At 45.0% G+C, this 14,867-nt stretch overlaps 1 protein-coding gene across 3 annotated transcripts in view; it reads left to right on the top strand.

The window, feature by feature from the left end:
• Nucleotides 1-14,867, top strand: part of LOC135550132 (histone-lysine N-methyltransferase 2B-like) — an 81,415-nt gene that overhangs the window by 20,419 nt on the left and 46,129 nt on the right. For all 3 annotated transcript variants that reach the window (XR_010457074.1, XM_064980647.1, XM_064980648.1), the window contains exons 4-15: nucleotides 107-333; nucleotides 7,002-7,082; nucleotides 9,870-10,026; nucleotides 10,170-10,404; nucleotides 10,579-10,640; nucleotides 11,206-11,460; nucleotides 11,815-11,930; nucleotides 12,700-12,807; nucleotides 12,993-13,106; nucleotides 13,359-13,505; nucleotides 13,587-13,679; nucleotides 13,973-14,090. Coding sequence is in view for 2 of the 3 variants with exons in the window: in XM_064980647.1 (XP_064836719.1) it covers nucleotides 107-333; nucleotides 7,002-7,082; nucleotides 9,870-10,026; nucleotides 10,170-10,404; nucleotides 10,579-10,640; nucleotides 11,206-11,460; nucleotides 11,815-11,930; nucleotides 12,700-12,807; nucleotides 12,993-13,106; nucleotides 13,359-13,505; nucleotides 13,587-13,679; nucleotides 13,973-14,090 (1,713 nt within the window). In the remaining variant the exon portion in view is untranslated. The remainder of the gene's footprint in view (nucleotides 1-106; nucleotides 334-7,001; nucleotides 7,083-9,869; nucleotides 10,027-10,169; nucleotides 10,405-10,578; nucleotides 10,641-11,205; nucleotides 11,461-11,814; nucleotides 11,931-12,699; nucleotides 12,808-12,992; nucleotides 13,107-13,358; nucleotides 13,506-13,586; nucleotides 13,680-13,972; nucleotides 14,091-14,867) is intronic.

Below are 14,867 nucleotides of genomic sequence, written 5' to 3' on the forward strand. Positions count from 1 at the left end.
TGGTAAAAAGTAGTGCACAGTATAGGGAATAAGTTGCCATTTTGCAGGTTTGATGTCAGCCTTTGCAAATTAGTCAGTGGGACACTTGCCTGATTCTTCTCCCCAGGGTCGGAGGCTGCTGACAAGGATTACGAAGGAGAAAACCAGGCTGATGATGGGGTGGTGGTGGAACAGGGGGGCACCAGCCATCGGAGCAACCTCACCAGCATCAACAAGAGGATGTTCCATCTGCTGAAGAGGGCCAAGGTCCAACTCATTAAGATCGGACAGCTGAAGAGAGCCAGGCTGCAGCTTGTAAAGATCGACCAAGAAAAACCGATGACGTCATCACAGGTGAGAATCGGTGACCTTGATTTACCCTGTCTGCATCCCAAATGGCACCCTATTCTCTAAATTGTGGCCTATGGGCTCTGGTCAAAAGTAGTGCACAACTTGGGGAATAGGGTGTCGTTCCAGATGCAGCCATTGATTCACCCTGAATAAGCAGGATTGTTGCCATAGGAACTACAATCGGGGCCCTAACCAATTACATAGTCAATAGGCATTCAATGGAAAACCACTCATATCAAAATAAATCCCACTTCCTGGATGGATTTTCCTCTGGTTTTTGCCCTCCATATCAGGTAAGTTTTACTCACATACATTATTTTAACAGTTTTGTTTTCTATCCAATTATACCAAGTATATGCATATACTAGCTTATGGCCCTGCGTAACAGGCAGTTTACTTTGGGCACGTCATTCATCTGAATTTCCGAATACTGCCCCCTGTCACTAAAAAGTTAAGCATCTCCAATCCAAAATTAAATCTAGAATCGGCTTCCTATTTCTCAACAAAGCGTCTTTCACTCATGCTGCCAAACACCCTCGTAAAACTGACCATCAGACCAATCCTCGATTTTGGTGATGTTATTTACAAAATAGCCTCCAATACAGTGCCATCAGTTTTGTCACCAAAGCCCCATATACTACCCACCACTGCGACCTGTACGCTCTCGTTTGCCGGCCCTCGCTTCATACTCGTCGCCAAACCCGCTGGCTCCAGATCATCTGCATGTCTTTGCTAGGTAAAGCCCTGCCTTATCTCAGCTCACTGGTTACCATAGCAGCACCCACCCATAGCACGCGCTCCAGCAGGTATATCTCGCTGGTCACCCCCAAAGCCAATTAATCCTTTGGCCGCCTTTCCTTCCGTTTCTCTGCTGCCAATGACTGGAACGAACTGCAAAAATCACTGAAGCTGGAGACTCCTATCTCCCTCACTAACTTTAAGCACCAGCTGTCAGAGCAGCTTACAGATCACTGCACCTGTACATAGTCCATCCAACTACCTCATCCCCGTACTGTATTTATTTATTTATCTTGCTCCTTTGCACCCCAGTATCTCTACTTGCACATTCATCTTCTGCACATCTACCATTCTAGTGTTTAATTGCTATATTGTAATTACTTTGCCACCGCGGCCTATTTATTGCCTTACCTCCCTTATCCTACCTCATTTGCACACACTGTGTATAGACTTTTTCTACTCTGTTATTGACTGTATGTTTATTCCATGTGTAACTCTGTTGTATGTGTCGAACTGCTTTGCTTTATCTTGGCCAGGTCGCAGTTGTAAATGAGAACTTGTTCTCAGCTCGTCTACCTGGTTAAATAAAGATGAAATTAAAAAAATATCCAACACAACACTGCATTCAGGATATAAAGTGAATGTCTTTGCCAAATGTTTTTGCAGTTCAGTGCCTTATTGCAAATAGGATTTATGTTTTAGAAAATGTACTTATTCTCTACATGCTTCCTCCTTTTCATACTGTCATTTAGGTTAGTATTGTGGAGTACCTACAATGTTGATTTATCCTCTATTTTCTCTTATCACAGACATCAAACTATAACTGTTTTGGTCACCATTGGCCTCATGGTGAAATCCCTGAGCGGTTTCCATTCTGTCCAGAGCAGCTGAGTTAGAGAAGGAAGCCTTTATCTTTGTAGTGACTGGATGTATTGAGACACCAGCAAAAGTGTAATTAATAACTTCACCATGCTCAAAGGAATATTCAATGTCAGATTTGTATTTTGTTTTCATCTATCTACCAAATAGATAGGTAGGTAGGCCTTGTATATAAAAAAAATGAAAAGTAACAGTCAGTATCTGGTGTGGCCACCAGCTGCATTAAGTACTGCAGTGCATCTCTTCCTCATGGACTGCACCAGATTTGCCAGTTCTTGTTGTGAGATGTTACCCCATGCTTCCACCATGGTCCAGGAACTATAGGGTCATGCTATAGGGTACATTTCTTGGGGGAATGGCCCTAGCCCTCACTGTCCGATCCAACAGGTCTCGGACATGCTCAATGGGATTGAGATCCTGGCTCTTCGCTGGCCATGGCAAAACACTGACATTCCTGTCTTGCAGGAAATCACTCACAGAACGAGCAGTATGGCTGGTGGCAGTGTCATGCTATAGGGTCATGTCAGGATGAGCCTGCAGGAAGGGTACCACATGAGGGAGGAGGATGTCTTCCCTGTAACGCAGAGCATTGAGATTGCCTGCAATGACAACAAGCTCAGTCCGAAGATGCTGTGCCACACCGCCTCAGACCATTACGGACCCTCCACCTCCAAATCGATCCCGCTCCAGAGTACAGGCCTCGGTGTAACGCTCATTCCTTCGACGATAATCACGACTCCGACCATCATCCCTGGTGAAACAAAACCGCGACTTGTCAGTGAAGAGTACTTTTTTCCCAGTCCTGTCTGGTCCATCTATGGTGGGTTTGTGCCCATAGGTGACTTTGTTGTCGGTGGTGTCTGCCTTTACAACAGGCCTTAGAAGCCCTCAGTCCAGCCTCTCTCTGCCTATTGCGGACAGTCTGAACACTGATGGAGGGATTGTGCGTTCCTCGTGTAACTTGGGCAGTTGTTGTTGCCATCCTGTACCTGTGCCGCAGGTGTGATGTTTGGATGTACCGATCCTATGCAGGTGTTGTTACTAGAGGTCGACCGATTATGATTTTTCAACACCGATACCGAATTATTGGAGAACCAAAAAAGCCGATACCAATTAATCGGACAATTTTTATTTAATTTATTATTATTATTATTTAATTTAATTTGTTTGTAATAATGACAATTACAACAATACTGAATGAAAACTTATTTTTATATAATACATCAAAATCAATTTAGCCTCAAGTAAATAATGAAACATGTTCAATTTGGTTTAAATAATGCATAAACAGAGAAGAAAGTAAAAGTGCAATATGTGCTATGTAAGAAAGCTAACGTTTCAGTTCCTTGCTCAGAACATGAGAACATTTGAAAGCTGGTGGTTCCTTTTAACGTGAATCTTCAATACTTCAATATTCCCAGGTAAGAAGTTTTAGATTGTAGTTGTTATAGGAATTATATAACTATTTCCCTCTATACCATTTGTATTTCCTTAACCTTTGACTATTGGATGTTCTTATAGGCACTTTTAGTATTGCCCGTGTAACAGTATAGCTTCCGTCCCTCTCCTCGCTCCTCCCTGGGCTCGAACAGCAACACAATGACAACAGCCACCATCGAAGCAGTGTTACCCATGCAGAGCAAGGGGAACAACTACTAGAAGGCTCAGAGCAAGTGACATTTGAAACGCTATTAGTGAGCGCTAACTAGCTAGCCATTTCACTTCGGTTACACCAGCCTCATCTCGGGAGTTGATAGGCTTGAAGTCATAAACAGCGCAGCGCTTGAAGCACAACGAAGAGCTGCTGGCAAAACGCACGAAAGTGCTGTTTGAATGAATGCTTACGAGCCTGCTTCTGCCTACCACCGCTCAGTCAGATACTTAAATACTTGCATGCTCAGTCAGATTATATGCAACGCAGGACACGCAAGATATAATATCTAGTAATATCAACCATGTGTAGTTAACTAGTGATTATGATTGATTGTTTTTTATAAGATAAGTTTAATGCTAGCTAGCAACTTACCTTGGCTTACTGCATTCGCGTAACAGGCAGTCTCCTTGTGGAGTGCAACGAGAGAGAGAGGCAGGTCGTTATTGCGTTGGACTAGTTCACTGTAAGGTTGCAAGATTGGATCCCCTGAGCTGACAAGGTGAAATTCTGTCGTTCTGCCCCTGAACAAGGCAGTTAACCCACCGTTCCTAGGCCGTCATTGAAAATAAGAATGTGTTCTTAACTGACTTGCCTAATTAAATAAAGGTATACCAAAAAAAAAAAAAAACGGCTGATCGTTGCCCAAAAATCCAGATTTCAAGTTTTCATAACAATCGGAAATCGGCCCTAATTTATCGGTCATTCCGATTAATTGGTCGACCTCTGGTTGTTACACGTAGTCCGACACTGCGAGGACGATCAGCTGTCCGCCCTGTCTCCCTGTAGCGCTGTCTTAGGCGTCTCACAGTACGGACCCTGCAATTTATTGCCCTAGCCACATCTGCAGTTCTTATGCCTCCTTGCAGCATGCCTAAGGCACGTTCATGCAGATGAGCAGGGACGCTGGGCATCTTTCTTTTGGTGTTTTCCAGAGTCAGTAGAAAGGCCTCTTTTTAATTGCCTACCGCCTGTAAGCTGTTAGTGTCTTAAAGACCGTTCCACAGGTGCATGTTCAATAATTGTTTATGGTTCATTGAACAATCATGGGAAACCAGTGTTTAAACACTTTACAATGAAGATCTGTGAAGTTATTTGGATTTTTACGAATTATCTTTGAAAGACAGGATCCTGAAAATGCCAATAGTGTGCAACGCTGTCATCAAGGGAAAGAAAAACCTTAGAATGAGTAGGAGTGTCCAAACCCCCCCCCCCCCCCCTCCTCATGTTGTAGTCTTAAGTTTCTAAATCAAAATGCTCCCTGGTATGATCTTCTTAAAGCAATTCCATATAGCTTAGCAGTACCCCCTCCTCCCCTGGAGTGAGTACATGCAACTTATTACGTGACTTGTTAAAACCTCTTAAAAGCGGCCGGCTGTGAATTTTTCAGCTTTTTGTTAAAAATCGTGCAAAATTTCAACGTCTTGCTTCTCATGCCAGGAATATAGTATATGCATGTGATTAGTATCTGTGGATAGAAAACTCTGAAGTTTCTAAAACGGGTTAAATCATGTCTGACTATAACAGAATGTGTGTAGCAGGCAAAACCCCAAGGAAAACTGTTCACAAAAAAACATATCCCTCCGCCAGTCTCTGTATTGTCTATGGCAAGAGAAAATAGATAGGGCTCAGTTTACAGTTCCTACAGCTTCCACACGATGTCGCCAGTCTTGGCAATTGGGTTGAAGTTAATCCTTGGTGAAATGAGAAATAGGCACTTCCTGTCATCGAGTACACCGGGGGAAGTTATGAAAGAGAGAATATGGACCATGATTTCAAGACTTGCTGCTATTGAATACAGATTGCCCCGTGATCAATTTGATCGATTATTAACGTTTACTAATACCCAAAGTTGGATTACAAAAGTCGTTTGAAGTGTTTTGTCAGTTCATAGGCAACTGTTTTAATTTAAAAAAATGACGTTGCGTTTTGGAAAGGTGCTTTTTCCTGGATCAGACGGGCTTCATAAATGGACATTTTGGGTATACATGGACGGATTTAATCGAAAAAAAGACCCTATTGTGATGTTTATGGGACATATAGGAGTGCCAACAAAGAAGCTCGTCAAAGGTAATGAATGTTTTATATTTTATTTCTGCGTTTTGTGTAGCGCCGGCAATGCTAATTATTTTGTTTACGTCCCCTTCATGTATTTCGGGGGTTTGCATGCTATCAGATAATAGCTTCTCATGCTTTCGCCGAAAAGCATTTTACAAATCTGACATTAAGGCTAGATTCACAACGAGTGTAGCTTTTAATTGAGTACCCTGCATGTGTGTTTTAATGAAAGTTTGAGTTTTATCGAGTACTATTACTTGTCACTCTGAAATTTCCCCTGATGTTGATCCCTGTACAGGGACAGCAGCCATAAAAGGTTTTAAGCACATTGTTTTTCACTGTTGAACGTATTTAGGTTTGCCAAAACAAAGGGTTTGAATACTTATTGATTCAAGACATGATACAAGCTGTTCCCCCAAAAAATTGTTGTAAAGATTGTAAAAAATAACTCCACTTTGACATTATAGGGTTGTGTGTGTGTGTGTGTAGGCCAGTGACAAATTTTAATCAATTAAAAAATTCAGTCTAACTACAAAGTGGTAAAGTCAAGGTGTGTGAACTTTCTGAAGGCACTGTAGAATCATGAGAAGCGCTGCGGCTACTCTCTGTTTATCATATATGCCAAGTCACAAACTATACATTCGTGTACATACTACCTCAATTGGGCAGACCAACCAGTGCTCCCGCACTTTGACTAACCCGGGCTATCTGCCTTGTGTCTCACCCACCACCCGCCAACCCCTCTTTTACGCTACTGCTACTCTCTGTTCATCATATATGCATAGTCACTTTAACCATATCTTTTATTTATTTATTTTACCTTTATTTAACTAGGCAAGTCAGTTAAGAACAAATTCTTATTTTCAATGACGGCCTAGGCCAAGGAACAGTGGGTTAACAGCCTGTTCAGGGGCTGAACGACAGATTTGTACCTTGTCAGCTCGGGGATTTGAACTTGCTACCTTTCGGTTACTAGTCCAACACTAACCACTAGGCTACCCTGCCGCCCCACATTATGTACATCTAAATGTACATACCACCTTAATCAGCCTGACTAACCGGTGTTTGTATGTAGCGTCGCGACTGTATATAGCCTGTCATTTTACTGTTTTATTTCTTTACCCACCTATTGTTTACCTAATACCTTTTTTACACTATTGGTTAGAGCCTGTAAGTAAGCATTTCACTGGCGCATGTGACAAACTTTTTAATTTGATTTGACATATCGTATCAGCGCCTAAGTATCGTGAGCTCCCCGGGAATTCCCAGCCTACGTTATTAGTCTGTTTCACTGCTATGGCACTGAAAGGAAATAGTTTAATTGTTACACCCTTGTCTCTTTCAGCCCCTGTCTGGATCGGTAAAGCTTGGTCCCAGAGATTTAGGAGGGAGGAGGAGGAGGAAGAGGAGGCGAGGCTCTGCTCAGGTGAGCCTATGTTTCCTGACCCTGGCTGTGTTTTTGTGGGGGTTTTTCTAGCCGCCTGTGTCGGTCTCTGTTTGATGCTTATGTATTGTTGATCTTTATAGTACCAGGTAAGTTGACTGAACACATTTTCATTTACAGCAAGGACCTGGGTAATGGTTACAGGGGAGATGAATGAGCCAATTTGACCCACACGACTTAAGTATAATGGCGCCGGTGTGGATGGCCACAGTTTTATTGGTTCTTAACCAACCGTGCTATTTTGTTAGTATTTTTCGCTTTGTTTAACTTATTTTGTACACAATGTTGCTGCTACCGTCTCTTATGACTGAAATGAGCTTCTGGACATCAGAACAACGATTAGTCACCCCGAATTGAACTAATATTTTTTCCTTAATGAGTCGGATGGGAAGAATATACTCCAAACACCCGTACAGCCCCTCATCCCTGTCATTCGCTGGAGAAAGAAAGCGAGATCTCGCGGAAAGAGATCTGGGTGCCAGGTGAGGACCAGGCGACGAGTGGCTTATCTGCCTTTGAACGATAACTAACAATACAGATGGCAATCGCTGGAAAATAAATTGGGACTAACTGAAAGCACATATCCTACCAACGGGACATTAAAAACTGTAATATCTTATGTTTCACCGAGTCGTGTGCTGAAGGATGACATTAATAACTTGCAGATGGCGCGTTATACACTATGCTGTTCTATCGGCAGGATATGGTAAGACATGGGGCGGGGGCCTGTGCATATTTGTAAACAGCGGCTGTTGCACTATATCTAAGGAAGTCTCAAGGTTTTGCTCGCCTGAGGTAGTGTGGTCTACAGCTTATCATGAGATACTATCTACCTAGAGTTTATCTGTATTTTTTTGTAGCTGTCTACATACTACCACAGACCGACGCTGGCACTAAGACTGCACTCAATATTCCGCCATAAGCAAACAGGAAAACGCACATCCGGAGGTGGCGCTCCTAGTGGCCGGAGACTTTAATGCAGGGAAACTTAATTCTGTTTTACCTCATTTCTATCAGCATGTTAAATGTGCAAACAGAGGGGAAAAAACTCGAGACCACCTTTACTCCACACACAGAGATGTGTACAAAGCTCTCCCTCGCCCTCCATTTGGCAAATCTGACCATAATTCTATCCTCCTGATTCCAAGCAAAAATGAAAGCAGGACGCACCAGTGACTCGGGTCTATAAAAAAGTGGTCAAATGAAGCAGATGCTAAACTACAGGACTGTTTTGCTAGCACAGACTAGAATATGTCCTGGGATTCTTCCGATGGCATTGAGTACACCACCTCAGTCACTGGCTTCATCAATAAGTGCATCGATGACGTCGTCCCCACTGACTGTACATGCATACCCCAACCAGAAGCCATGGATTTACAGGCAACATTCGCACTGAGCTAAAGGGTAAAGCTGCTGCTTTCAAGGAGCGGGACTCTAACCCGGAAGCTTATAAGAAATCCTGCTATGCCCTCTGTAGAACCATCAAACAGGCAAAGCGTCAATACAGGACGAAGATCGAATTGTACTACACTGGCTCCGATGCACGTCGGATGTGGCAGGGCTTGCAAACCATTAGACTACAAAGGGAAGCACAGCCGAGAGCTGCCCTGTGATACGAGCCTACCAGACGAGCTAAATAACTTAAATGCTGGCTTCGAGGCAAGTAACAATGAAACATGCTTGAGAGTATCAGCTTTTCCGGGAAACGGTGTGATCGCTATCTCCACAGTCGATGTGAGTAAGACCTTTAAACACGTCAACATTCACACTATTTGTGCCCTCAAAGCTCATCACTAAGCTAAGGACCCTAGGACTAAACACAACCTGGATGTCCTGATGGGCCGCCCCCAGGTGGTAAGGGTAGGTAACAACACATCCGCCACACTGATCCTCAACACTAGGGCCCCTTGGGTGCGTGCTCAGTCCCTTCCTGTACTCCCTGTTCACACATGACTGCAGGGCCAGGCACGACTCCAATACCATCATTAAGTTTGCTGATGACACAGCAGTGGTAGGCCTGATCATCGACAATGATGAGACAGCCTCAAGGGAGGAGGTCAGAGACCTGGCCGTGTGGTGCAAGGACAACAACCTCTCCCTCAACGTGATCAAGACGACGGAGATGATTGTGGACTTCAGGAAAAGGAGAACCGAGCACGTCCCCATTCTCATCGACGGGGCTGTAGTGGAGCAGGATGAGAGCTTCATGGTCCTTAGCGTCCACATCACCAACAAACTAACATGGCCCAAGCACACCATGACAGTTGTGAAGAGGGCACTACAAAATTTGCCATGGGTCCTCAGATCTTCAAATGGTTTTAGAGCTGCACCATCAAGAGCATCCTGACGGGTTATGTCACTGCCTGGTATGGCAACTGCTCGGCCTCCGACCGCAAGGCACTACAGAGGGTAGTGCGCACAGCCCAGTACATCGCCGGTGCCAAGCTTCCTGCCATCCACGACCTCTATACCAGGTGGTGTCAGAGGAAGGTCCTAGTCCAGCCACCCTAGTCATAGACTGTTCTCTCTGCTACCACACGGCAAGTGGTACTGGAGCGCCAAGTCTAGGTCCAAAAGACTTCTAAACAGATTCTACTCCCAAGCCATAAGGCTCCTAAACATCTAATCAAATTTCTACCCAGACTATTTGCATTGCACCCCTCCCTCTCTTGAATTAGGCTTAGGCCATTTGTGCTGTAGCTGTGTTTAGGGTGGCATTTCATTACAATAGTTTAATTATAATTCATGAAAATGTTCCTGTTCCCATAGGACCAACTCCCTGGCGGCCCACGCATCAAGCACGTCTGTCGGGCAGCAGCGGTGGCGTTGGGCCAACCCCGTGCCATGGTGCCTGACGATATCCCCAGGCTTAGCGCTCTGCCCCTCCATGAGCGAGAGGGCATCATCACTTCACCAGCTGTAGAAGGTAACCTTTGTTTATGAAGCACCCTGATAATGGTCTTTGTTTTCTTGATTTTAGCTTTGTCAATTCAGGTAGGTCACTGCGCAAACGTCACATATGTTTGCAAAGTCATTTAAGATCATTTTTGGATCTCGTTCTGATTTTAGACATTGCGGATGACCCCTCTGACTGCACGGTCAAGCACAAGATGACAAGACAGAAGCACAAGTACAGCAAGCAGCGGAAGTTCAAGAGGAACTATAGCGAGGTTGGTCCTGGTGGCCGCGCCACCCGCTGTGGGACCTGCCAGGGCTGCCTGTATGAGCGTGACTGCAGCACCTGCTTCAACTGCCTGGACAAGCCCAAGTTTGGAGGGCCCAACACCAGACGCCAGTGCTGTGTGTAAGTGACTGTGCCTAGAATTGTGGCCGTTGCTTTCACTTTTCATCCACTCATGAACACACACTCAGGCGCGCACAGTTTTTAATTTCTATAATCGGCTCTAGTTGTCTTGTACAAATTGAACTTGGCACCTATGTTTAGATGGTGATGATAAATATGTCCCTGTGCCACCAGGTTAAAACGATGTGTTCGGATTGAGGCAAGGAAAGTAAAGCGCGGCATCAAGCCATTCACAGGTTTGTTGTGTTCTAATGTTTAATACGTCTATTTATAATATTTTGCATTTGTAATTTAGCAGACCACAACACAATCGTATCAAGTACGTTTCCCCTCAAAGTATTTATCAGCAATGTCAGTGCTGGTAGGAAAATACAAGTGCCTTTTTCTTGGGAGAGGGGCATTGGGGGTGCCGTGAATTATTTAAGATACTCTTCAAGAGGTAGGGTTTCAGATGTTTGAAGATGGGCAGGGACTGCTGTCCTGACATTAGGGGGAAGCTTGTTCCACCATTGGGGTGCCTGGACAGAGAAGAGCTTTGACTGGGCTGAGCGGGAGCTGCCTTCCCATAGGGGTGGGAGGGCCAAGAGACCAGAGATGGCGGAATGGAGTGCTCAGGTTGAGAGAGCCTAAAGTTGAGGGGCAGTTCCCCTTGCTGCTCTGTAGGCAAGCACCAAGGTCTTGAAGAGGGTGGAATAGTTTACTAATGATTAACGCCACTTGTTTGTTTTTGCTGTTACTACCAAAAACATTGACACAGTTAATGTTTTTAGCTTTACCGCTGGGCTTCTTTTTGTCGTGCAGTCCTTTCGAGGCGGCGGCGCCAGACGTCAGCTAATGGCCTTCAGTCCAACAATGATGAGGCGTCGGCGTCCTGGGGAGATGCAGAGGAGATGTCGGCCCCTGCAACCCTTGGAGACTGCCTGGGGCCTTCCACCAGGAAGCAGCCGAGGCGGAACGTGACGCCACGCTCCTACAGCAGCCTGCTGAAGTCTGACTCGGACGAGGACACAGGCGGAGAAGGCGTGGTAAAGAATCCTGACGCTCCCAGCAGCCAAGGTAACGCCGTACACCGGGATAGAAGCTGTAGTGTATGGATGAAAGTATAGGACGATGCACATTCGGGCTTCTCCTTTTGAGTTGGAACACAACAAGATCCATTGAACGCCATCCTTGAAATGTAGTTATCTGACAGGTAGAGTTGAAGGCTGTAAAGCCATTAGCCAAGCAGATAAGAAGATTAGTGGTGGATGTTGAAGTCCATAGTTATTGAGATTAAGGATGACAGTGATTGACAATAGAAGTGCAGGTCAGAAATTCCAAAATACGTTCTTTTGAGTCGTTTCAGGATTTTGGTTTGAGTGGAGCCTTTGTTATTCTTTTTTATGCTTTAAAACCCCTTTGTTCTGACAGATGCTGCACCCTCTGGCCTCCTAGCTCCTGAGGATGGCCCAGTGCCCAGTGAATTTGTAAGGCACCGCAGACCTGGGACACCCAAAGGACTGCTGGGCCGATGCAGAGCCGACAAGGTAATGACCCGTATAACTCTGTTCTCATGTTGGAAAAGCTTACCCCTTTCACATTCATCCCTGATGCATGCATTTTACCTTAAAAACTGCTCCTCTGGAATCTTCCTTCATGTTTTTCTGGAACTTATTTGAATATTTTATAGTCCATAGATGCCGTGACTCTTTCCATTGTTTCTCTTGACTGGCATGACCTATGATTTCTTTCTCGCTCTCTCTAACAACGTTGACTACTGTTGGTGATTGGACCTCTTTCTTTTCCTCTGATGAGACTTGGCATGCCTTAACTGATCAGGCTTTTCTAACCCTCTCTTAACTCGTCTCCTTCACTTCTCTTAACACTTTATTCTCAAAGCCAAAGGTGGTTTTGGTGGGTCTTCTCCATCTTTCCTCTGCCTTGGCCCGCCGCTTAGCGTGTGACCGTGGTTGTGCTGTAACGCTGGTCCCCCACTCAATGGCTTAAGCAGCCCCCCCCTTTCACATGCACAGGGGGGGCGACTCAGAGGAGCTCCGCCCAGGGCTGTTGGTTACAGAGGGCCACATAACAAGGAGCCCCAGCCAGCCCTGCCCTCCCAGGATCCCACTGCTGCGGTTACGGCGGCGCCTGCAGGTGCAGCTGCAGTGACTGCCCCAGTGTGTGGTGCAGTCGGTCATGCAGAGGGACGATGAGTCGGATGACGAGTCTTCGCAGGAAGAGGAGAGGACTGTTGTTAAAGAGGGAGAGCAACAATACAATCTCAGGATTGATCCCCACTATGTCCTTCATTCCCAGAATGCCGTGGAAAACACGTCAACAAACATCCTCACTGCGCTAACCAACAGACTCTCCCAAAAGGGCCACTTGAAGACCGGGACGCACAGGATCCGCGTGGACTTTAAGGTGTGTATCTCTCTTTCACTCCATCTCCCTCCCATATAAACTTTCTTAAAAATGTGAAATTGTTTTTCTTATTAACTAATTGCCAACTGTCTTTCTCCTTTTCTTAGTCTCTCATATACTCTTAATAAACTTTGATTCTGCAGTCGTTCATTAACTCACACTAACTTGTTTTGTTCCTCTCCCAGGAGGACTGTGCCATCCAGAACGTGTGGTTGATGGGTGGTCTGAGTATTCTCACCTCCGTCCCCGTCACCCCTCAGCCTGTCTGTCTGCTCTGTGCCAGCAAAGGACACCATGAGGTAATCATGGAAAGGCATCCACAGATTATTCAGTGCCTATGTTTGCAGTATTATTATTCCAATGATCATATTTCATTGTAGATAAGTATTAGTCTGACCGTTTTGAGGAAAACAAATGAACTAGGAAGCACACAGGAGACATAGTTTAATGAATAGCTACACTGGGTTGTATGTAAAACAGTAGGTTTAGTGCAATATGTGTTCTCCTGATTTTGAGAGTTGACTGCCTTCTGCTTTTCCACCTTGCCTCAGATGATCTACTGCCAGGTGTGCTGCGAACCCTTCCACAGCTTTTGCCTCTGGCCCGAAGAGCGCCCCCAGGAGAAGAACAAGGAGAACTGGTGCTGCCGCCGCTGCAAGTTCTGCCACGTGTGCGGCCGTAAGAGCAAGAACAACAAGGTGTGTATGGTCAGCAGGATCTGAGGTGTTTTTTTCCCCACTCCCACTTTCACATTTTAAGCGTACTATTATTTCCTTTAGCCTGTATTGCAGTGCAGGAGGTGTCAGAACTGCTACCACCCCTCCTGTCTGGGACCCACCTACCCAAAGCCCATCAACTGTAAGATGCCCTGGGTAAGTACCTGGAATTTAACATCTATTACTGCTTAGCTTCTCTTCTCCCTATTCTGATTTACGGCTGTTTTTTACTGTACTGTGGGTCAATACCATACAATGCAAGTGTATTGTCCAGTTTGCATAAGTGCCTTGCTCAAGGGCACAACAATGGTGGATTCCAGTAATGATCTGAAACCAGCAACCCTCAGTTCTCAGCCAATTATTTTCCAGTTAATTTCCCACCTTTCTTCGCCCGACCTTAAAGTTCTGGTCCATCTCTCTAACTTCTGGGATACCTGCCCTTGTCCCAGGTGTGTATGACGTGTATCCGGTGTAAGAGCTGTGGCGTGACCCCAGGGAAGACCTGGGACATGGCCTGGAACCACGAGCAGGACCTCTGTCCCGACTGCAGCACCCTCCACAGCAAAGGTAGGACCTCAGTGAGTCACACAGAGGCACATCACAAGTCATCCAAGGCAAGGTATACACAAACTCCAGGAACAGGCCAAGAAGAGAGGGATGGGAGCAGTTGCTTAGATGGACTGATACTTTGTCAGGATCTTACCATCATTTAGGACTGACCCCAATCAGTCCACTTGTTGATTGTTAGGTTGATAGGCTGTTGGTTGACCAAGATTTCTTTTCTTTTTCGAGCAGCAGCAAATACGTTTGTTTTATTTCTATGGCACACCAGACACCGATCTTATTCGCACCCATCTCAGTGAACTAATCCATTGTGGAGGCCGAGACTAATCCATTGCGGATTGCACAGACCAAAAAGGTGACTAAGATGCACAATCCACATCTCTCTCCTGAATGCGCTCTTTCCCGACAATTTGTGCACATTGTTTCATAACTTAATCGTTTGATTGTTAGTCTACCAATTCCCCATTACATATATCACCAGTAGTAGTACATTTACTGTTTATTCCTATAATTTCTAATCTACAATGTTTGTTTATGGTCATTTCTGTTAATGCATTCAATATATTATTATTCTTGTCTTTTACCGTTCTGATTGTCGTGAACACATTGTTTGCAGACGCACAACCTATGCTTATGAGAAACACGTTTTGGTTTATTTCATACCATTTACGGGTTTTGGGAATTCAGTCATCGTCTTTTGTTTGGAGAGCTCCTGTCAATTTTGAGTAAAAACTCAACGTACCAAGTTGCGAACCATTTTATTTCGGACCTTCGCTATAT

Source organism: Oncorhynchus masou, chromosome 12, assembly GCF_036934945.1.
Source record: "Oncorhynchus masou masou isolate Uvic2021 chromosome 12, UVic_Omas_1.1, whole genome shotgun sequence".
NCBI classification, from domain to species: domain Eukaryota; kingdom Metazoa; phylum Chordata; class Actinopteri; order Salmoniformes; family Salmonidae; genus Oncorhynchus; species Oncorhynchus masou.